Source organism: Dromiciops gliroides, chromosome 2 (genome assembly GCF_019393635.1).
Source record: "Dromiciops gliroides isolate mDroGli1 chromosome 2, mDroGli1.pri, whole genome shotgun sequence".
Taxonomy (NCBI): Eukaryota; Metazoa; Chordata; class Mammalia; order Microbiotheria; family Microbiotheriidae; genus Dromiciops; species Dromiciops gliroides.
In genome coordinates, this window is record NC_057862.1 from 503831154 (window position 1) to 503854492 (window position 23339).

The following is a 23339-nucleotide window of genomic DNA, read 5'->3' on the forward strand; positions in this document are numbered from 1 at the left end:
CCTATGTGCCTTTTACTGCTTAAAGAGAGTGCTAATGGGGCTATGGCAGTGGCCAGGCTAAGTACACAAAATTATAATGAGCACTGAAGAAGCTGTATTTTATTCAAAAAGAATTTCCATCTTGGCTTGGAGATTCAAGAGCAATATTTTGATGATTTATTAATAACCTACATTCTTAAGCTCTACAAAAAAGCAGAGAAAGGAATTTAAGTAGACTTGGCAGCCACTATTTTGCCTCTAGGCTAAAAGTGAACTCATCTTGGTAAGGTGTGGCTGGCCAAAAAAGATGCCTTAAGTAATTTCCAGGTTGCAATAAAGGAAGAAAGGACACAAGGGAGTGAAAGTGGGGTAAAGGAAAAAATCATGCCCTAAACAGGCTCTATGAGATGATGATAGTTCTAGTCTATGAAGAATCAGTTCTGGACTTCTGTTGGGATAAGTGAAAGTTCCCAGGGCAAAACTCAAGGATTCCATTGGAATAGCTTCTTGTGGTTTCTCAATCATATGGCATATGATATAAAGATTTAAAGAACAGTAAACTAAGAATCAGAGATCCAGATGCTGGGTTTGCCTCCAGCACTTCTGGCTGAGTGACATTAAGTGAGCCACCTACTTTTTCTGAGCCACATTTATAAAATGGAAATAACAATACCCACTCTCTTGCCTACTTCATATGATTGTTATGAGCACCAAATTAAATCATGGATCTGGGAAAGTTTGGAAAGGATATTTACAATTTAATAAGATGTTACTTTCAGATATCAAATATAAAACTATCCTGGCTCCAATACTGAAGGCTGATAAAATCTGCACCCAGTTGTGGGAGCTGGTAACAACATATCAACGTGGCTCCTGCTAATGATCCAGATGTTTGAAGAATAATAGCTTTGGATGGAAGGAACAATAAGGAAAGTAAAGGGTAAAGCAGGAAGGAAAGTTATAGGGAACAGAATTCTGTGTTATGATGGATACCTGGGAAGAGAAGGGGTGGAAGTGGACTGAAGGAAGGGACTATTTCAATCCCTTCATGGAAGAAATTGAAAGCATCCTTCCAGAAAGTCATAATAAATAAATAATTAAACAATTTAATAATTTAATAAATAAATAGATGAATGAATTGAATGAATAAAGAAACAAATAAACAAATGAATGAATAAATAAATGAATGCATGAATGAGTAGGTAAATAAATAAACAAATAAATAGATAAAGCCATTATAATAATAAATAAATGATAAGTGTTCTCCAATTTGGAGCACATTCAATCATTCCATATTTCTGGTTTAATAACCATATGATGAGGATATGGATTGTTGATTGGCTGTGTGGACAGAACTGGCATGCATTGAAAAAGAACTGGTCAGCCAGAGCCTGACTTGCTGATAATGATTTTTTTCCTGCTTGGCAGCCTCATTCTGGCAAGAACAACAGTGCTGTAAGGGATAGTCTTGGGTACCAAGGCCAAAATATAAGTCTCTGTTCTTTATCCCTTTGCATTTATTCTTTCCTGATTAAAGTAAAGTAGATTGGAGGTGGCTATCACCTTATCAGTTTCAAAAGACCAGGAGAAGGAGCCATCATAGTCTAGGAGCTAGTATCCATACTGGAATTTGCTGCAAGTTAGATGGTAAGGAGTGATATCCCAAAAGATATGATTGACCTAGGTAACTATTAGCAGAAATATGGATTTATCTAATCAATTCACCATTGTGCATTTGGAAGTGAATTGGGGGGGGGGGGGTAGGGTTTGAATACTTTGTAGGAACTGTGTTGTTTAAGTTCACTCTCCCAAAAGCCTGGGGAAGAGAGTGCCTTGAGGTTTTTCTTGAGAGTGTATGTTAATACTTATATTCTTACTATATATTTGCAGTAAATATCTTTTGTGTAAAAGCTGATTGAAGTTAATTGATTAAATCAAGCTGAGTGTTATTCATTGGAAATTTAATGTTGAGAACACATAGGGATGAAGGTTCAATATATATACGTACATATATGTGTATACATGTGTGTGATATAAAATGCATGTGTATATATGTACTCATGCATATGATTAAGCAATAGCTATTAGATTAGAATCAACCTAAACTTTCAGGAATGACTTTAGAACCTTGAGGGCTGAACCTTCTTCACTCTGAGAGTGAGTGTAGAGACGACACTAAGATCATTACATATTGTATGTAACATTGTATTGTTGTATGTTGCATGTAACATCTCTCAATTACAATGTAATCTAGTTCAACTGCACTCTACACTCTTCGGGCCTCCCAAAAGCTCATTGAATTTGACCCCTCTGAGTTACGAGGTCACCAGTGAACAAAAGAAAGGTAAGAGATATGTTGAAAGTTTTTTTTATTTTAAATGAACAAAACAAAATTGAAAGAAATTCATAAGGAAATATAAGGAAGCATGAGATCTTTGAAAGTAACATATTGAATTTATTATATACTTAAAAAAAAGCAAAATGTATGCAAAAGCCTAGTGTTTGATAAACCCCCAAAATATGTCAGCATTGAGGCAAGAACTCAGTATTTGACAAAAATGGTTGCGGGGCAGCTAGGTAGTGCAGTGGATAAAGCACTGGCCTTGGATTCAGGTGGACCTGAGTTCAAATCCAGCCTCAGACACTTGACACTTAACTAGCTGTGTGACCCTGGGAAAGTCACTTAACCCTCATTGCCCTGAAAAAACAAAACAAAACAAAAACAAAAATGGTTGGGAAAACTGAAAAGCAATCTTGCAGAAACTAGGTATAAAATGACATCTCATCCTATTTACCAAAGACAAGCTACAAATGTTTATGATTTAGAAATAATTTGGAAAAATTAAAGGAACATGGAAGAAAATATCTGTTAGATCTATGGAAAGGGAGTTTATAATCAAAGCAAGAGAAAGAAGTTTACAGGAGGTAAAATGAAGAACTTTGCTAACGTAAATTAAAGTGTTTTTTTGCACAAATAAAACTAATGTAGTTAACACTAGAAAAGACGCAGGAAATTAGTTGCAGGATGCAGAAAGTTTTTTTCTGGCAAGAGTCTCATTTCTAAGAAATATAGAAAATTGATGCAAAGTAATAAGATTGAGAACCATTGCCCAATCGATAAATGGCAAAAATGTCATGACTCAGGAATTTTCAGAGGAAGAAATACAAGCTATTAATGCTGTTTAGTGCTTTCATTTGTGTCTGACTCTTTGTGACCCCATTTTGGGTTTTCTTGGCAAAGATACTGAAGTAGTTTTTAATTTTCTTTTCTAGCTCATTTTACAGAAGAGGAACCTGAGGCAAACAGGGTGAAGTGATTTTCCCAGGGTTATATAGTTAGTGTTTGAGGCTGGATTTGAACTCAGGTCTTTCTGACTCCAGGCCCAGTGCCCTATCAACTGTTCTACCTAATTTCCCAAAAGCAAATTATAGCCATAATTTTGAAAATGCTCTAAATCATTAATACTAAGAGAAAGACAAATTGAAACAGCTTGGCAATATAATCTCACAGATTCTCCCAGAATGGCAAAGTTCCCCCTCATCCCCCCAAAATTAAATGAAAATGACAAATACTGGAGGGGCTGTGGGGAAACAAAAACATTAATGCAAGGCTGATAGAACTATGAATGGGTCCAGCCATTCTGTAAAGCAATTTGGAAGCATATCCAAAAAGCCATTAATGTGGCCATAACCTTTCACCCATCATTACAGCTCCTATTCCCATAACCCAAAGAGTTTTTAAAAGGACCTATAGGTACGAAAATATTTATAGCAGCTTTTTTTCTCGAATGAAAAATAATTGGAAACTAAGAGGGTACCTATCAATTGAAATGTTTTTAAAAGTTGCAATATATGAGTGTGAAGGAATGCTATTTTTCTATAAAAATTGAAAGAGATGATTTTGGAGAAACATAGTAATACATGATCTGATATAAGATAAAATGAGCAGAACCAGGAGACCAACTTACACAATAACAACAGTATTATAAATACAAACAATTTTGAAAGATTTACAATAATCAACACAAAGACCAACTATGATTCCAGAAGACTCATGATAAATCATGCTACTCATTTCCTGAGGGATACACAGCACTTGTGTGTGTGTATTTATATACACACAGAGACACAGTGACACACACACACATACATATATATACACATAAATATGCACACACATCTATGACATAGATAAGGTGGGAATTTGTTTTGCTTGACTACACATTTTTAATGGGTTTTGTTTTTTATGCTTTCTCAATGCAAGAAGAATATGGGAAGGAGAGATTTGGAGCTTAAAATAAAATTGAATTAAAAATAATTTATAATAGAGATTTGATTTCCCATATAATCCTATTCTTGATTCATTTTGTATAAGGAAATATTTTCTGTTTTAATTAAATTCAGAATAAAAAATTCTATTTAAAAATAAGGGTTCTGAACTAGGTGGTTTCTGAAATCTTGTTAAGTTATAGAATTCAGGACTTTGTAACTTTTTATGTCCTAAATTCCTTTGGAAGTCTGGAGAAGGCTGTAGAACCTTGGTTAGAATAATATTTTTCAATGCACAAAATGAAATACATAGAATTAGAAATAAAACCAATTGTATTGAAGTAGAATTATCAAATTTTTTTTTCATTTTTTTTCATTTTTGCAGGGCAATGGGGCTTAAGTGACTTGCCCAGCGTCACACAGCTAATAAGTGTCAAGTGTCTGAGGCTGGATTTGAACTCAGTTCCTCCTGAATCCAAGGCCAGTGCTTTATCCACTGTGCCACCTAGCTGCCCCCAAAATATTTTTTGTAAAGTTTCCAGACCCCAGATTAGGGATCCCTCCCCTAGATCTTTCATTCTACTGTCTGTCTCCTAAAGAGCAAATAATTTGAAATCAGGTGTGTCTGCCTTTAACCTTCTCTAAAAGAATAATATAGGATGTGTTTATAACAACATTCTTGCACATTAACAGGAGCCACAATGAGGACCATATAGATAGTATTATTTCACAGAACAATTTAATTTAAAAAAAATTAAGTAATGATAATTACTCACATTCCTATAATCCTTTAAGGTTGGCAATTTATTTTCCTTAATACAGGCCTCTGAGGTAGTACAAGTATCATTTCCTCTACAGATAAAGAAACTAAGAAGTTAATGGAGAAATTAAGTGATTTGCATAGTGTCACCCAGGGAGCAAGACCTGGTACTCAGGATCAAGTTTTCTGACTCCAAATCCAATGTTTTTTCAAGTAGGTCAAACAGGTCACCTGGATGCTTAGACTTTATAGGTAAACCCATCTGGTAAGAAAGCCAATATCACTGATACTGTTATTAAGAATTATGTCCTGGGACAGCTAGATGGTGCAGTGGTAAAGCACCAGCCCTGGATTCAGGAGGACCTGATTTCAAATCCGGCCTCAGACACGTGACACTTACTAGCTGTGTGACCCTGGGCAATTCACTTAACCCTCATTGCCCTGCAAAAAAAAAATGTCCTATTTCTGTAGCACTTTGCATTTTACAAATCTCCTTCTTCACAGTGACCCTCTCAGATATTTAGGGTAAACATTATTATTCCCATGTTGCAGGTGAGGAAACTGAGTTTCATAGAGGTAAAGTGACTTGTTCATAATGGCTATAATAGAAGTGATCAGAGCATGGACTTAAATCCATTTCTTCAGGCTCTTAAGTTCTGGTCTCTTTCTGCTATATGACCTCCCTCTCTTAGATAGTTAAACCAAATTATTCCTTTGCATGTACAAAGGGCAGCTGGTTGGACAGTAGATAGGTACTAGAGTCAGGAAAAGCTCAGTTCAATTCCGACCTCAAACACTAGGTGTGTGATCCTGGGCAAGTCACTTAACCCTATTTGCTTCAGTTTCCTCATTTGTAAAATGAGTTGGAGAAGGAAATGGCAAGCCACTCCAGTACCTTTGCCAAGAAAACCCCAAATGGTATCACAAAGTCAGATATGACTGAAATGACAGAACAACAAAATACAATGTATAGACAGTCATGCTGCTGTGATATCACTAGTCTTACATTGGCTGTTTCTGCCTGTTTTTATACTTGACATGGTTGTCACCAGCTCCAAGCCAGCCTGAGTACTCAGCAGCTTCATATAGTAGTAGGCATCCAGGCCTCCAGACACCAAGAGTTACTGACACATATTGCCTCTTAGAAGTGGGATTATAGATTTAAAGGTGTAATGGACCTTAAAAGTCATCTAGTCAGGGCAGCTAGGTGGCGCAGTGGATAGAGCACTGGCCCTGGAGTCAGGAGTACCTGAGTTCAAATCCGGCCTCAGACACTTAATACTTCCTAGCTGTGTGACACTGGGCAAGTCACTTAACCCCAATTGGCTCACTAAAAACAAAACAAAACAAAACAAAACAAAAGTCATCTAGTCCAACCCCTCCATTTTGTATATGAAGGAACTGAGGGAACTTTCCTAAGGTCATGTTGAATCTGAGTTTTAGAGTTGGTAGGGACCTAAGCCATTTTATCAAATTTCATAGCCAAAATATTACCCTACAAGATACATGACAATGGATCATAAAACCATTGCTTGAAGAGTGCCACTACAAGGAATTGAATACTTCCTGAGGCAGTTTATTGAATTTTGGGACATTCTTTTTTTCATTTATTTAGAATTTTATTTTTCCCCCATTACATGTAAAAACAATTTGTGTTCCAAATTCTCTATCTCCCTTCCTCCACCCCCCAAACTTAAGAATGCAAGCAATCCAATATAAGTTATACATGTGTAGTCATGAAAAAAATTCCAAATTATCCAGGTTGTGAAAGAAAACAGACAAAAAAAAACTTAAGAAAGAGAAACTAAAGAGATAGTCCAATAATTGTCAAATTATCTCTCCTGGATCTATTTTCAAAGTCAGTTGTTTTTCCAGTGACATAGTTCACATTGCCTTCTATTTTTTCATTCTTTTGTTTTTGTTTTATTGTGTCGATTTCTCATAAAATCACTAGCTTCCATTTGCTCAATCCTAATTTTTAAGGAGTTATTTTCTTCAGAGTTTTTGCATCTCCTCTTTCATTTTGCAATTCAGCTTTTCAAAGCATTCTTTTCCTCATTGGATTTTTGTACCTCTTACCATTTGGCCTAGTCTGTTTTATTTGTTTGTTTGTTTTTTTGCGGGGCGATGGGGGTTAAGTGACTTGCCCAGGGCCACACAACTAGTAAGTATCAAGTATCTGAGGCCAGATTTGAACTCAGGGTCCTCCTGAATCCAGGGCTGGTGCTTTATCCACTGCGCCACCTAGCTGCTCCCTAGTCTGTTTTTTAAGTTGTTATTTTCTACAGGATATTTTTGTGTCTTCTTTACCAAGCTGTTGACTTTTTTCATGATTTTCTTGCATCACTCTCATTTGTCTTTCCATTCTTTCCTATACCTTTATCACTTTATTTTCAAAGTCCTTTTTGAGCCCCTCTGTGGCCTGAGACCAATTAATATTTTTCTTGGAAGCTTTGGATTGTAACGATTGGAATGATGCCACCTGCTGGAGACTTACTGTAGAAGAGTTCCATCCATGAAGTGAAGGTCTTTGAGGGCAAGACCAGGAGTCTTTTCTTTGGCATCAGGAAGTGACGTGGGCTAGTGGGAGGAGGAAGGAAGAGACTGGTGCTCAGTCTTGCTCTTTTTCCTCTGGACTCTGGTGGAGAGTGGAGCTAGAAATGTGCTCTCCCTTTAATAGATAGGAATCTAGGCCTTTTTTCTCTCTCTTTACCAAATTCTTATTCACCTTAATAAATGCTTAAAAGTCTAACTCTTGCTAAAGCTTATAATTTATTGGCGACCACTCATTAGATATTTTAGACAGTTTAGCTAGAATTTTAGCCCTTAACAGGATGTAGGAACTTTGACTTTGTTATCTTCTTCTGAGGGTGTATTTTGATCTTCCTTGTCACCATAGAAACTTTCTAGGGTCAGCATTTTTTTTCTGTTTGCTCATTTCTCCAGCCTATTTGTTGACTTTTAACTCTTTGTTAAAGTGGAGCACTGCTTTCTGGGAGGAGGGTGCACTGTCCCAAGCTTCAGGGTGTTTGTTCAGCTGTTTTCAGAGATACTTCTAGGAATTTATAATATTTTTAGTTCTTCCAAAGTGGTATGATTTAAGAAGATGTATGGTTACTACTCTCCTGGCCTGTGCTCTGGTCTACAAACAACCACAGACCTTCTTTTCTGCCTGGAACTATGAACAGAGTTCTGTTCCACTCTGGCTACAAGCTCTGGTGTGCTTGTGCTTCTCCCCCTCACTGGACTGCCACCCAAGACTGTGCCTATATCTGAGTATGGGCAAGAAAACAGAGTCCTGGTTCAGTGCTAGCAAAGAGACCCCTATAATCTCTTTCTGGTCAATTGTTCAACCCCCTTACTGTCTGTGGGTTGAGTTCCAGAGACAGTTGCTGCTGCTAATGATTCAGAGGTTTCCAAGACATACTCCTGGTTTTCTGGGGCTGGGGCTGGGTCTGAGCCGGCCTGGCCTGTGCTGGACTGTGCTCCACTCTCACCTTGCTACAACAGAGCTTTCCTGCAGATCTTCTAAGTTGTCTTTGACTGGAAAATTATTTCACCCTGTCTTTTTGTGGGTTCTGATGCTCCAGGAATTGTCTTATAGAATTATTTTAAGGTATTTGGAGGGGTCTTTGGGAAAACTTAGGCAAGTCACTGTCTTTCCTCCACCTATCTTGTCTCTGCCCTCCCCATCCCTGATAGTTATAATTAACAAGAAATTTTTCCTTGGTCTAAATTTTCTTCTTGGAAGCCTCCATGTATTGTTCCTGATTGTTAAGTCTGAGTTTAACAGAATAAGCCTAACCAAACAAAATAAGCCTAATCATTAGCATGGCCAATCTGGTTATTTTGACTGTTGACAATCAGTGTAGATTCATCAGTAATAACTGGCACATTTATAAAGATGACCAAGCTCATGAGTTATGTGGGTGATAGGATTGGGAGCTAGATACAAGTTACCTCAAACCATTTACTTAGTAAAACCATCATCTTGAAAAGCCTTACTTTGTATTTACTTCCCCAAAAGTTTAATGAATTGGTAATTGCTTGAAGAGTCTGTCCATTACTAAGTAATTCCTTTACTGAGCAAGTCAGTCACTAATTGCATGTTTTCCAAATCAAATAGAAAATGAATGACTTAATACCTAATTAACATTAATTGCCAAACATTAGTATAAATTAACAGGAGAACAGGAAATTCCTGAATTTCCATTACTAAATCTAGTTAGTTTATCATCTCAGGAATTGAGTTCTTAAGAAGCTTCTGTAAAGATCACCCTCTTTGTTGTCAACTTGACCAATAACCCTGGATAATTCAAGCCTCTTCTCCCCACCCCCCACCGCACCATTTTAATGTCTAATAATAAAAGGTGAGGGAATATATGTCTCATTTTTCTATCAACCACCTAAGCAATCAATCAACCAAGTATCACTTAATGATGCTGTGAAGATCAACAAGAGGTGTTAGAAGATCTGAAAATCAATGATGTCATTTCCTTGCCTCTTACTAAGGCTGGTTAAATAGAACACCATTTTGCTGTTATTTTGTTGATCTCAATGTCACCTATGTTTAGATTTCACAGGATTTAGACCAGAGGAGACCTTAGAGATTATTAATCCCAATCTTCTCATTTTATGGATGAAAAAACCGAGACCCAGTAAAGGTGAATTATTTTTCCAGGACCACATAGGTACTAATCAGTAGAAACAGACACTTCAATACCAGGTCCTCTTATCTTAAAACCATGCTGCATATCTTTAACTTTCTCAAAAGTGAAATTGGGTAATTCATACTTGACTTTAGTTTGAATCTACATGAACAACTTGTGTGAGCCAAATTTCTAAGATCAGTTTGAATAAGCAGTTTTTACAATGATAGAAAGAAGCTTAGAGATAATCTAATCCTATACCCTCATTTTACAGAGGATAGAAACTAATTTTCAAAGAGCCTAAATTAGTCAAAGTCATATAAATATTGAATATCCCAGTTGGGATTTAAATCCAGCTCCCCTGACAAGTCCTGAAATCTTCCCACAACACTCTGTTGTGATTTTGAATTCTAATTGCCAGTTTGATGACAATGATTAGGCTTACCTGCTATTTTGGTATTTTTTCTAGTATGATGGTCGAATTCTCCATCATTTACCATTTCCACAAAATTAACCTTTACTACTCAGGTGGTAGTTCACCACTGAAGAATCAGATGCATCATTTTATGCATTCTATAATAACAAAAGCTCACGTTTAAATAGACATTTAAGATCTATCAAATAATATCCCAAATAATATAACAAAACGCTAATAAAATTAAATACATAAGAATAACAAATTAGCAAAAAATAAAATGTGAGCCTTTTAAAGATTGTGGTTATGGATGGTTAGTACTTGATGTTTCTTTCAAACTGGAATCTTCAAATACAATCCTATCAAGGCTGTCTGAAGCCTGAGTGCCAGTTTATTTAAATACAAGAGGCCTATCACTATAACACAGGAAATTCTTTGGCCATGAAAATATATGTAACAGGAAAAAATTATCCTCAGTCCTTTGTAGCCTCCTTCCAATTCTGCAGTGATGATAGAGGAACTAAAAAGGAGGCAAGGGGTGCTATGAATTGCATGAACCATCTACAAACATTAATTTAATTCTTGCTATTCTAAATGTGAGATCCTTATCTAATACCCAATTGAATGACCTGAATCACTTCCATATTGGCATTCTCAAAATAAATGACACCAAAAGGCGGAAAAAAGATGAAGTTAGAAGGAAGGCTATTTCCTAGGGTTTCCTCAGAGAGGTAAATAAAAAAATTGACAGACTTGTTTTCATGTACTAAGAGTAAAGGAACAGATGGATAGCTTGAGTATTGCATTGGTACTCATATATTATTTAAAAGACATAGAAGAAAGCCTCAAGCATATTGTATAGTTCCTCTGAGGCAGATTTAAAGAAGATATAAAAAACAGTCACACAGATGCATCAAGACCACACCTGTGGAGGGTGTACCTACATTTATTAAATCATGGCTCCATCTGCATATAATGAACAAATCTGAATTTTTAAAGTAGAATTGTTATTGGCTTTCTGCTTTTATGGATTTGTTTTGATTTCCAATCATTTGGGGGCTGATTATCTTTTTTTTTTTTTTTTTTGGTTTTGTTTTGGTTTTGTTTTTTGGCAGGGCAATGGGGGTGAAGTGACTTGCCCAGGGTCACACAGCTAGTAAGTGTCAAGTGTCTGAGGCTGGATTTGAACTCAGGTACTCCTGAATCCAGGGCCAGTGCTTTAACCACTGTGCCATCTAGCCGCCCCCGGGGGCTGATTATCTTAATAGTTTTTTTCTTTTTCTTAAATTCAGTCTCATTTTTTTAGTACTCTTAAAGAACATATATTACTCTAGGATTAGCAGTACAGAGCTAGGAAGTCTACATATTAGTCACACAAATTTCAGGTTTTTTCACATTTTTACTGTAACCATCATAGCAACAAAAACTACATTTAACTATGCCAAGTGCTTTACAAATATTATCTCCTTTGACCCACCAATAACCCTGGGGGATAGGTGTGTTATTATCCCCATTTTATAGTTAAGGAAACTGAAATAATCAGAAGTTAAATGACTTGCCCAGGGACGCATAGCTAGTAAGTATCTGAGGCCAGTTTTGAACTCAGGTTTTCCTGACTTCAGGCACAGCATTCAACCCACTGTGTCACCTAGCTACCATACACAGTATCTCCCATATGAATCTATTAAATTTTTTTTTCAGGGCAATGGGAGTTAAGTGACTTGCTCAGTGTTATACAGCTAATAAGTGTCAAGTGTCTGAGGTTGGATTTGAACTCAAGTCTTCCTGAATCCAGGGCCGGTGCTTTAACCACTGTACCACCTATATGCTCCTATTCAATTTTAATAGTCACAAAACATAGTGTGAAAGAAGTAAAAAAAAAGAAATGAGACCAACATTTTAGAAAAAAAAATGTCACATTTAAAAAATGATATAATCCTAACATTTTACAAATTCTTAAAATTAAATAGTAGGGAAAAATCTATATTGAACTATTGTACTTTTGAAAAAGTCTATATTGAACTATTATACTTTTGATATTAAATCTTGCAATAATAAAATATCTTACCATTCCTTCTAATAAACACATAATTGACCCCAGGCCTATATGTTTTCAGGATCAAATGATATAGTATTTGTAAAGTGCTTAGTACACTGCCAGGCACACAGTGGGTGCTACATAAATGTTTATGTCCTTCCCCTCTCTTCTGTCAACTATTCAATATTTGTTAAGCATTTATTTTGCTTTTGGGGTTCTCTTATATTAAGAAGAGGTTTCCATGGAGTAGTAGAAAAAGCCCTGAACTTGGAGATATAAGTCCAATGTTTGAGTCTTAACTCCAGCTAATAGTTGTGTGCCTTTGGAAAAATCAGTTTATTTCTTTGAGTGTTATTTTTCTCGTCCATAAAATGGGGATATTAATATTTGCATGAGCTACTTTACAGTGCTATTGTGAGGAAAGTGCTTTATAAATCATAAAGTGGCACATGAGCATCCTTCATTCTTCTTAAGACTAATATTTTTTTTTTTTTTAGTGAGGCAATTAGGGTTAAGTGACTTGCCCAGGGTCACACAGCTAGTAAGTGTTAAGTGTCTGAGGCCGGATTTGAACTCAGGTACTCCTGACTCCAGGGCTGGTGCTCTATCCATTGCACCACCTAGCTGCCCCAAGACTAATCGTTTTACATGGATTTTCATCCCATCCCTTCTTGCCTCAAAAAAATTAAGGACTCTGAGTTGGAAGGATTCTCAGAGTTCATCTAAACCAACTCATGCCTGAATAGAAATTCCCTTTACAATAATACTTGATAAGCCAACTGATCATCTAGATGACTGAACTTCCAGTGAGGGGAATCACATTTTTCAGGTAGCTTATTCCAATGTAATATAGCAATAATTTTAAAAAACAACTTTCCTTTTATCAAGCCTATATTCACTTCTCAGAAATTTCAATTATTTGCTTTTATGTATGAAGAAAAGAAATCTGATTCCTCTTTGAAATAGTATCCCATCAAATACTTGAAAAGATACTGTCCTTTAAAATAAAGTCTTCCCCCAACCTCTCCATCTTAAGCATGCCCAGTTCCCTCAATCAATTATTATGTGGCATAATCTTGAAACCCTTTACTGTTCAAATTTTTCCCTCTCATCATTTTGCATTTCCATCATTGTCCTTCCTAAAATGTGACACCTAGACCTGAACTTCTTAAAAATCATTACTATCTAATATAGTCCATATGTGATTTGAGCACTGTGGAATTCCCACTTCTCTAGTCATTGATACCAAGCCTCTCATGATAGAGTCCAAGTTTGAATTAGTCATTTTTGGCCAATCACAAATCACTTAACCACCTCTAAGTGCTGCTAAACAATTATCTAAGACTATAAAATTACTGATGAGTTGATTACCCACCTCGATGGGCAGAATGCTCATACTGATAAAATAGCAAGACTAGATTTTCTCCTCTTTCCAGCTATCCCAGAATACACTGTTGACTGATATTGAATTTACAGTCCATTAGACAAACTTTAGTCTGATCATGCCCCTTCTATCTTGTATTTTTTAAATCAATTTTCAAAAAACAAAATGTAAAACCATACAGTTATACATGGGTGTGCTGGTAAATGTTTAACAACCAACTTTGAAAATGCAGTCCCATAAATTTAATCTGTGCTATTAATATTTTCTCCATCACTTCCTTAAGCCTAAACAATCAACAAAACAATAAATCATGCCTTTATTTGTAGAATTTGCTGATTTCCAAAATGTAAATACTCACACTGAAAATTTAACAATTGGCTTTCTTGACCTGGCAAATGCTAGCTCCAGAATATTCTGCAATTATCCTTATTAAATCCCCCCCCCCTTTTTGCTACTTGGAACAATGTTCTAGAGTGTATGTCTTTTTAGATTCTCTCTCTGTCATTCAATGTGTGAACTATTCTTTCCAGCTTTCTGTCATCAGCAAATTTTATAATAAGTATGTATATATGTATACGTTTGATTGTGTCATTGATAAAGATGTTACACAGTTTGTGGTCAAACACATATCACCTTCTAACTATATTAACTATTAATAATTACTATGCTATTTGGGTCTAAACATTTAACTATTTTCAAATCTACATAACATTACTATTGTTTAGCTCATCTCTCTTGTACCTTCTCCAGAATGACAGAATAACAGTTCCTGTTCAAACATTTGCTAAAAATCTGAATACACCATTTGTTATTCACTTGTTTCATTTACATCTGTCTCTTCATGATCCCATTTGTGGTTTTCTTAGAAAATATATTGGAGTGGTCTGTCATAAACCACACATATATCCAGAACCATAGAGTTAAACACTGTCATGCATCATCAACTTCTCATCTTCTTCCCCTGATTCTTTTCTATTTTTCTATAAATATATTTAGACTTCTGCATCAACAAACAAATAAATAAATGCATGAATGAATGAATAAGTAAATAAGTAAATGAATGAATGAATGGATGGATGGATGAATAAATAAATAAATTAATGAATGAATAAGCAAATAAATAAATGGATGCATAAATAAACAAAAGAATGAATGAAAAATTGAATGAATGAATAAATGAACTGTGTTCTCTTTAACCTTTTACAACATAAAGTTTTATCTCTCACTGTCTTTATCGATAAACTTCTTGAAGAAGCTGTCAACAACCAATATTTTTGTTTCTTTTCCATTGACTTTCCCTTCAATCCCTTACAATCTTGTTTTCATCCTCATTGAATAGAAAACTAGATATGATGTCAGGAACAAACTGAGTCTGAATCTCAAATTTTCCATGGACTATAGTACTGGACTTGGTGTCAGAGGACTTGGGTTCAGACATTCACTACTTGTATAACCCACCCTTTCATTGAATTAATCTTTTCAGGACTCAGGTTTATATTTGTAAAATGTAAAATTATATGTTGCACTATATAATCTTTAAAATCTCCTCAGTCTCTAAAGTTAAGATTTATGATCTTATGAACTCTGAACCTAAGTCTCTTCACTTCTAAAATGGGCACAATCATGTTTACAACATTTACTCTAGAGGATTATAAAAAAATACTGTGTAAGCCTTAAAGTACTTGATGTATACATTATTATAATCACTATATTTTCATTGACTACATCTATCTTCTGGACATTCAAAGATATATGTTACATTCTTTTGGCTCTTCTTTCTCACTACTTATTTTCTGCTTCTTTTGATATTCTTTCTGCTCACTTTAACCACTTCATTTGCATGTTCTTAAGCTTCTGTTCCCAGCCTTCATTTCTGTCTCTACACACTCACCTTGGATCATCTGATCCATTCTCACTATATCAGCTATCACAACTTTGTAATGAAGGTTCATATCTTTCTCTCCAACAATTACTACTCTGCTACTATTGGCTATTTCCATCTAAATGTACCATTGTTACTTCGAATTCAAGATAACCCAAATTGACCTTGTTCTTTCCTTCCTTACTCTACAACAAAGGGTTCATGAAAACATCTGAAAATAACAGCATTTCTGAACAAGAATTATGGTCTATCTAATGCCTCAAACCTACTATAACATGTGAACCAACTTACCTCTTCATTGTATTGTATAATGCATTATCTATCATATGCATACTTTCTTCCACAATACTGGTAATATGCAATTTTTCAGTTCCTCCTGCAAGGGAAAAATTGAAATAATCAAAATGGAAGCAATTCTTAGTACAATAAAAATGAGAGAAATATAGAATTTAGAACTAAAAGAGCTCTTGTAGATTTTGGAGATCTTGTAACCCTTATTCCCCTCCCCCTATTACTCCCACCTTACCATTTAATTTACAGAATAGGAAAGTAGGGCAAGATGAGGAAATAACTCCACCAATATGACACAATTAGTATGTGGCAAAGTAGAATTTGAGCCCATGTCCTCGAAATCCAAATCCTGTGCCCTTTTCTGTATATGGCAATGTACTAAATTGAATATCATGTTTAGCTTTACTCCAGGTATCTGGCATTTATATTTCACTGGCACTAAATGCCTTTGGAACCCAATATGCCTATTGTAGTTGATGCTAGATATTTTTGGAAAAAAAAACACCTTAGAATTGATGCAAATTTTTAGGCAATTTAAAAAATATATTCTGATAAGCTAAGCATTTCAAGTTATTTCATCAAAACCACTTTTTCATAGTTTATCAGAGTTGACTTTTTAATTTTCATTTTGACCAACTGTGTATATGAGAGCTCTAGAGTTGAAGAAGAGGACAAGCTGCATGGCCTTTGTGAAATTGCAGAGCTTTTTTAAGAATCCAAAACTTTTCTCCTGAACAAAGGCTCATCCTGTTGATAACCACATTTCTCACATTCTTCCACTTCTCTCCTCTCACATGATTACAATTATAGTTCAATCTCTTATAGCCTCTCGCTTGTACTTTTTCAGTTGCCTCCTAATTGGAAAGAAGGCCTCAAATTCTTCCCCTTTTCCAGTATTTAACCCACAAAATTACCAAAGCAATATACCTAAAGTGCAGGCCTGACCAATATCATTTCCTTGTTCAAGTTAAAAAGCATCTTGAAAAACATACTATGTTCCAGCCACTGTGTCAAATACTGGGGATACAAAGAAAAATGGAAACAGTCCCCCACATTCAAGGAGCTTCCAATCTATTTGAGGGAGACAATGTGAAAACAAGATATGTAGAAACGATATAAACAAGAAAATTGGAAATATTCTCAAAGAATGTTCAATAAAAACCACTGGATTCCTTATACTCTCTACGATCAAATACACATTTCTCATTTGGAATGTAAAATTCTTCACAAGCTGACTCTAACCTACCTTTCCACTCTGAAGACATATTATCTTCCTTAACAAATTCTTTAGTCCAGCCAAAGTGGCCATTCTGAGATTCCTTACCCCCAACATTTCATCCTTATTCTTTGCACAGTCCTCATGGCTGAAATGCATATATAAATACCTTAGAGGCAGGAACTGTCTTGCTTGCTTGTATTTGTATCTCCAGTGTCTCGGGCAGCTAGGTGGTACAATGGATAGAGCCCTAACCCTGGAGTCAGGAGGGCCTGAGTTAAAATATGGCCTCAGACACTTGACACTGGCTGTGCTATCCTGGGCAAGTCACTTAATCACAATTGCCTCAATTATCTTGGATTACCTCCAGTCATCTTGATGTCTATCTTGCCACTAGACCCAGATGGCTCTGGAGGGGAGAGTGAGGCTGGTGACTTTGCATAGCCCTCCCTCACTTAAATCCAATTCAGTGCAAATCATGACATCACCTCCCCTATGTCACGGCCCTTTTTGAGAACAAAGGACAAAAACCAACTGTGTCAAGTACAATATCTTGCATATAGTTATAAGTACTTCATAAATGCTTTTGCATTCATTTTACCCCATTCATACAAAGCTCAGGTCAAACTATATTCTACATGAAGCCTTTCCCAATCCTTTTAGCTTCCTATTCCTCCCTCTCCCCTATAATGATCTGTTTGTTGTGAGGTTCCTGATTGATGTTTCCCTAGTCTGAATGATTATTTCATGAGGAACCCTAGTCATGTTCATTTCACTCTAGGCTCAACTAACTATGTTTGGGTGCCCTTCCCAAGTCCACACCCCTTTCTAGATTCCTTTTATATCTTGTCTTCACTTATGAGAATATAAACTGCTTGAGGATAGACCCTGTTTCTTTTTATGTGTATCCCAAGCACTTAACATAGTGTCTGGCAAGTAGCAGAAATTTAATAAATCCTTTATCTCTCTCTGTCTTTCTGCCTCTATCTTTCTCTGTGTCTCTGTGTCTGTCTGTCTGTCTCACTATATAACTATCTATATCTGCCTATCTTTCTATCTATCCATTATCTATCATTTGATCACTACCCCATTTGTTTATATTTTATATGCTTATTTATGTGTATGTGTTGTCTCCCCCAATAAGATGTAAGGTCCTCAAGGGCAGGGTCTGTTTCATTTTTCTCTTTTATCTACAGGGAGGGCCCAGCCAAGTGGTTTGCTGTAGCAGATGCTTATTCAATGTTTGTTGGTTGATGGATTCTAATCAGCTGTGAGTGATATAATACTACAACCTATGAGGAAATGAAGTAAAAGATTGCTCAGGGTTACAGAAAGATACATGCTGAGAACAAGAAGGCCACTACACATTATAAGAGGTAATTATACAGAGATCTGTAAAGGAGGTTACTAGAGAAATCTGTAACTGGGAAAAAATGCTCAACCAGTCAAACAGTGAAGTTGAGAGATAATGATTGATGGACAATGTGTGGGTCTAACTCTCTCTTTTTAGAGAGGAGGAAATTGAAGGGGAGAGAAGCAAATATAAAACATATTTGTGAACACAAATAACCCATGTTTGATAAAATTCAAGGAATTAATTACAATTCTAACAAATTCATCAATATACAGAAACAAGGACATTTAAAGTAAATTTCAAGACATCAGGAAGTAAAAATGATTATGCATGTTAACATATATTACTTCTGTCCAGGCAGCTATCTGCTTCAGTGGATAGACTACTGTTCCTGGAGTCAGGAAGATTTGAATTCAAATCTGTTCTTAGACACTCACCAGCTGTGTGATAGTGGACAAGTCACTCAACATTTGTTTGGCTTAATCCACTGGAGAAGGAAGTGGCAAACCACTCTGGTATCTTTGCCAAGAAACCCCCAAATGGGGTCATAAAGAGTCAGATATGAATTAACAACAACTTTTTGTTCAGACCCTTCTTGTCCTATTCCTCCTTCACAGTGCCTGGTATACAGTAAAGACTTAATAAATGGTCATCCATGAAGAAAAAAAAATGTAATCTCAAAGTGAAATATCTTTTCTCAAAAGAAAGTTCTAATGCATGTGGTAACTTAAAACAATTCTCCTGTGTGGGTTAGCCTCAGAATGCAGCAAGCAACTCTGTTTTGCTGCTATCCAATATCTAAAAAATAATAGCTTCCTTTTGGCTCCTGTAAATTATTATTGGCTGATTCTGTGTTTGTTGGGACAGTTCATTACCAAGCTGCATTTTGATCCCCATTGCTTCACTTACTTTCAGCTGAAGTTAAACCTGTGTGAACTTTGCCACATGCAGGGATGATCACACCTAGGATCTTTCTGTTCTCCACAAGTACTCCTTTTCAATGATCAAAAACTCCAAAATCCCTCGATTAGATCATGACTTCCTATTATTCCATGTCACCTTATGCCTTGCCCCTCTTAAACCTATTCATTTTCCTCTATGATCTCTAATACCTCTACCCTTAAATATGATCCTAGGTCATCACTTTTTACTCTGATTTCACTTTCCTTCCTTTCCAATCTCAAACCTCTAGTCAAAAAGTTCAAATTTACACTAACCTCTACTCTCAGATTTCTTGCCCTATTGTCCTATCCATGCTCACATTTTGGCACGTTTTAACCCTCGTACACACACACACACACACACACACACACACACACACACACACACACACACACACATATTCAAAGCTACTTCATTCTTGGTTAACTTTTATCAATTAAAATATTACAGGATAAAATTCTGCCCCCTTTAAAAGATATATTATCATTGGCATCTATGTATGATCCAACAAAATTAGAATTTAACGTATTTTTGTGCCTATTAAGATTTTTTCAACAAAATTTCTTCCACAACCAATAATAACCCATAAATTGTAGACATCTATCATTTTACTTTGGCTATTTCATGAGAAGTTAGCTAGTTTAATTGAATTGTTCACCTTTCCATCTAGAAATTTAGAGGCAGCCACACTCTCAAAAGGATTTAACAATCCTATGGTAAATGTCACTGAGATTTTTTTCCTCTATGGCTTGGCCTGGATGAGGTTATGGCAAATTCATTCTGGATAGTTTGCCCAATCCTGCCAATTACCTGAAGCCTGAAATGCAACAGACAACTAGATTTTCTGTTAGCATCTGGTGACAGAAGGGTATACCTTCATTCCAATTCATCACGCCTATAGGAGTACTTAAGTTAATGCCCCTGAGACACTCATATTTGAAAAAAAAATAATTATATCAGGGGGCTTTTTGCCTATTTTCTTCCTTGATACCTCTGTTTAACCTCATTTGATTAAAAAAAAGGAGAGTGCCAAAATCTCAGGCAGCCTGATTTCTCAGAGTAAATCAGAATAAAGGAGAAGAGGAAGAAGCAAAAACATGTTTATAGTAAAGTCATGGATTTCATCAAACCTTGCACTCTGAGTCAAAAGCTAACTCTACCACTAATAATAGTGATAGCTAACTTTTAATACGGATTTCTATGAGCCAGGTACAGTACTTAGCTTTTTACAAGCATTATCATATTTGATCCTCACAACAATCCTGGGAGGTAGGTTCTATTATTATCCCCATTTTACAAATGAGGAAACTGTAAACTAACTTGTAACTAACAAGCTCTGTGAACGTATCTAAATCACTTCTCAATAGGACTGTTTCCTCCTCTGTCATAATATAATTGGTCTAAAATCATAGTATCACAGATTTAGAGCCTGAAGGGAAATTAAAGGTCATCTAGTTTAACACCCCCATTTTAGTCCCAGAGAGGTTATGTAATGAACTAGCTCTAAGATTTTTTCCCCCCTTAGCTTTGGCTATCTGTGATTCAACATACCAACAAATAAAAGAACTAGATGTTCACTAGAGGGAGTTTTCTGTTAAAAAATTATATAGCTTTCAATGCTTTCTAAAGAAATGATCAGTACTTAATAAGGAGGAGAAAAGAAAGGTGAGGATAAGCATTTATATAGCACCTACTAGATGCCAGGCACAATGCTAAGCACTTTACAAATATTATCTTATTTAATTCTCACAACAACCATTTGAGGTAGGTGCTATTATTATGTTCTTTTTACAAATGAGGTAATTGAGACAAAAAGGTTAATTGATTTGCCTAGCATCACACAACTAATAAGTGCCACATGTTAGATTTGAACACAGGTCTTTCTGACTCCAGTTCCAGCGCTTTATTCACTGTGCCACCTAGCTGCCTCTAATGACAATGAATGTCTTTCTTAGAAATATATTAAAGATTTCTCAATTTTCCTATCAAGCACCAATAGCATAGTTTTCTATTTATATAACAATGAAAGGGCAGCTAGATGACGCAGTGGATAGAGCACCGGCCCTGGAGTCTGGAGTACCTGAGTTCAAATCCGGCCTCAGACACTTAACACTTACTAGCTGTATGACCCTGGGCAAGTCACTTAACCCCAATTGCCTCACTAAAAAAATAAAAAAGGAGTAAACAATGAAAATTTTAAAAATAAAATAGGAAGATCATACTTTATTACTTACCCCAAAAGAAGTTGGTGCTTTTTTGGATGAAAGAGAAGAGAACTTCAGTGCAGGCCAACACCAATATCCCCAGCACAACATACACTTTCATTCTAAAGAGAAAAAAAAACATCCAATAAAAAAAAATCCTCTATTAGATGCTTTAATTAACACTCATTGGATCACCTAGAAATCTATACAAATAAGCTGTTATTCCCATGCATCTACAGGACAATATTGCCTTCAGAATAAAGATAAGGTTGGTATGGGTTAAACCAGATTTAGAAGATGTGGATTCAAACTCCAGTGTTGCTACTAACTTCTAGGCTTCAGTTTCCTTCTCTGTAAAATGGCTAGATCATGGATAGAATCATAAGTTTATAATAAGAGGGAACTTCAGAGGTCATCTAGTCCATTCTCATTTTACCAAAGAGGAAAATGAGGCCCAAAGAGATAAATGTCTTGTCCATGTTTTCATAAATAAGTGCTAGAAAATGAATTTGATCCCAAATCCTCAGCCTCTAAAGCAAGCTCATTTCCCATTGTACCACACTGCATCCCTACTGATTATAAAATCCACAAAAATTAGGCTTGATAGTGTTGTAGTGGGAGGTATTTGTCAATATTTTTAGTATGGGAACTTTTTCCATTCATACAGACTGTGATCTATCTGTAACTTAGCATACAAGTCCAAATGAGCAGTCTGAAGCTTAGAGATCATGTTATTTGCCCAGGGTCACACACTCGCTGAGTGTCAGAGTTCTTCCTGACTTCAAGTTGTTCACTCTTTCACTATGCCATGTTTTATATTATGCTTCTTTCAAGACATTCCATAAAGGGTAACCATTGCAGTGTTGATGATCAAGCATTCTATTTTCTGCCTATGCCACACAACATACCTTATTGGTTAGAGATATATATGCCAAATGAAACTCATAAGTGACAGTTATTAAAGTGCTTAACTTTTTTATTTGCAAAATGACTATTATTTCATAATATGTTCTAGCAATTTTATAGAATTACAAAGGTCACATATCTAGTAAGTGGCAGAGTTGACTTATAATTTCATAGATTAATGGAGCTCAAAGGAACCTTAGCTATCATCTAATCCAATTTTCTCATTTTACAGATGAGGAAATTAAGGCATAAAGTGAATTGCCAAAGGTTGCATAGCTAATTTGGTAGAAGTGCTGGAATTCAGACCCACTTTTTCTGATTGATTATCACCCCCACTTACTTTCTTTTTGCAATTACAGACAAAAAGATAATTATACTATCTATCTCTAAAGGACATCCGTTGCTCTTTGCTATTGTTTCCATTCCATATTTTATGTTCCAGGTCCTTGTTCTATTTAGTAAACATTCCTTCTTATTCCTTTATCATTAAATTCTCCCTTGTACCATATATATATATATATATATATATATATATATATATATATATATATATATGGCAATCAGACTACTATTCTCACTATTCTACTGATACTGCTCTCTCCTGTTTACCAAATCTAGGAGTCCCTCTTCTCCCTTTTTTCTTCACCATGCTTTACCTCATTGCAGCTTTTGACATTCCTATTTTGATCATTTTTTATCTTGATGGTATCTTTTCAATCACCTCTTGCATATACATGACTATTGATAATTTGCTACCAACAATTGACACTCGCCTTCCATCTCTCCATTGACCTTTGGGTCACAATTTTGATTTTTTGTTAGATATAGTGTCATTATAGATAAATTAAATTGACATAAATGGAACATATATGTGGAACTGAAAAGTATTTTAGAGATTATCTATTCCAACCCTCTTATTCTAAAGCCAAAGACACTGAAGTCCAGAGGGGAGAGGCAACTTGAATGTGATTATACAGAGAGTGTCAGAGCTGACACTCAAACCCAAGCCTCTTGTTGTCTAGGCAAGTCTTCTTTCCATGATATAATATT

The 23339-nt window shown here is 35.8% G+C and overlaps 1 protein-coding gene across 1 annotated transcript in view; it reads right to left on the reverse strand.

Moving 5' to 3' along the window:
- The window catches only part of TPO (thyroid peroxidase), a 229672-nt gene extending 208168 nt beyond the window's left edge, over positions 1–21504 (reverse strand). Inside the window, exons 1-2 of the mRNA XM_043988365.1 lie at positions 21414–21504; positions 15668–15752 (exon numbers count right to left, since the gene is read on the reverse strand). Of these exons, the coding sequence (XP_043844300.1) occupies positions 15668–15752; positions 21414–21504 (176 nt within the window). The remainder of the gene's footprint in view (positions 1–15667; positions 15753–21413) is intronic.
- Positions 21505–23339: the final 1835 nt, after the last annotated feature.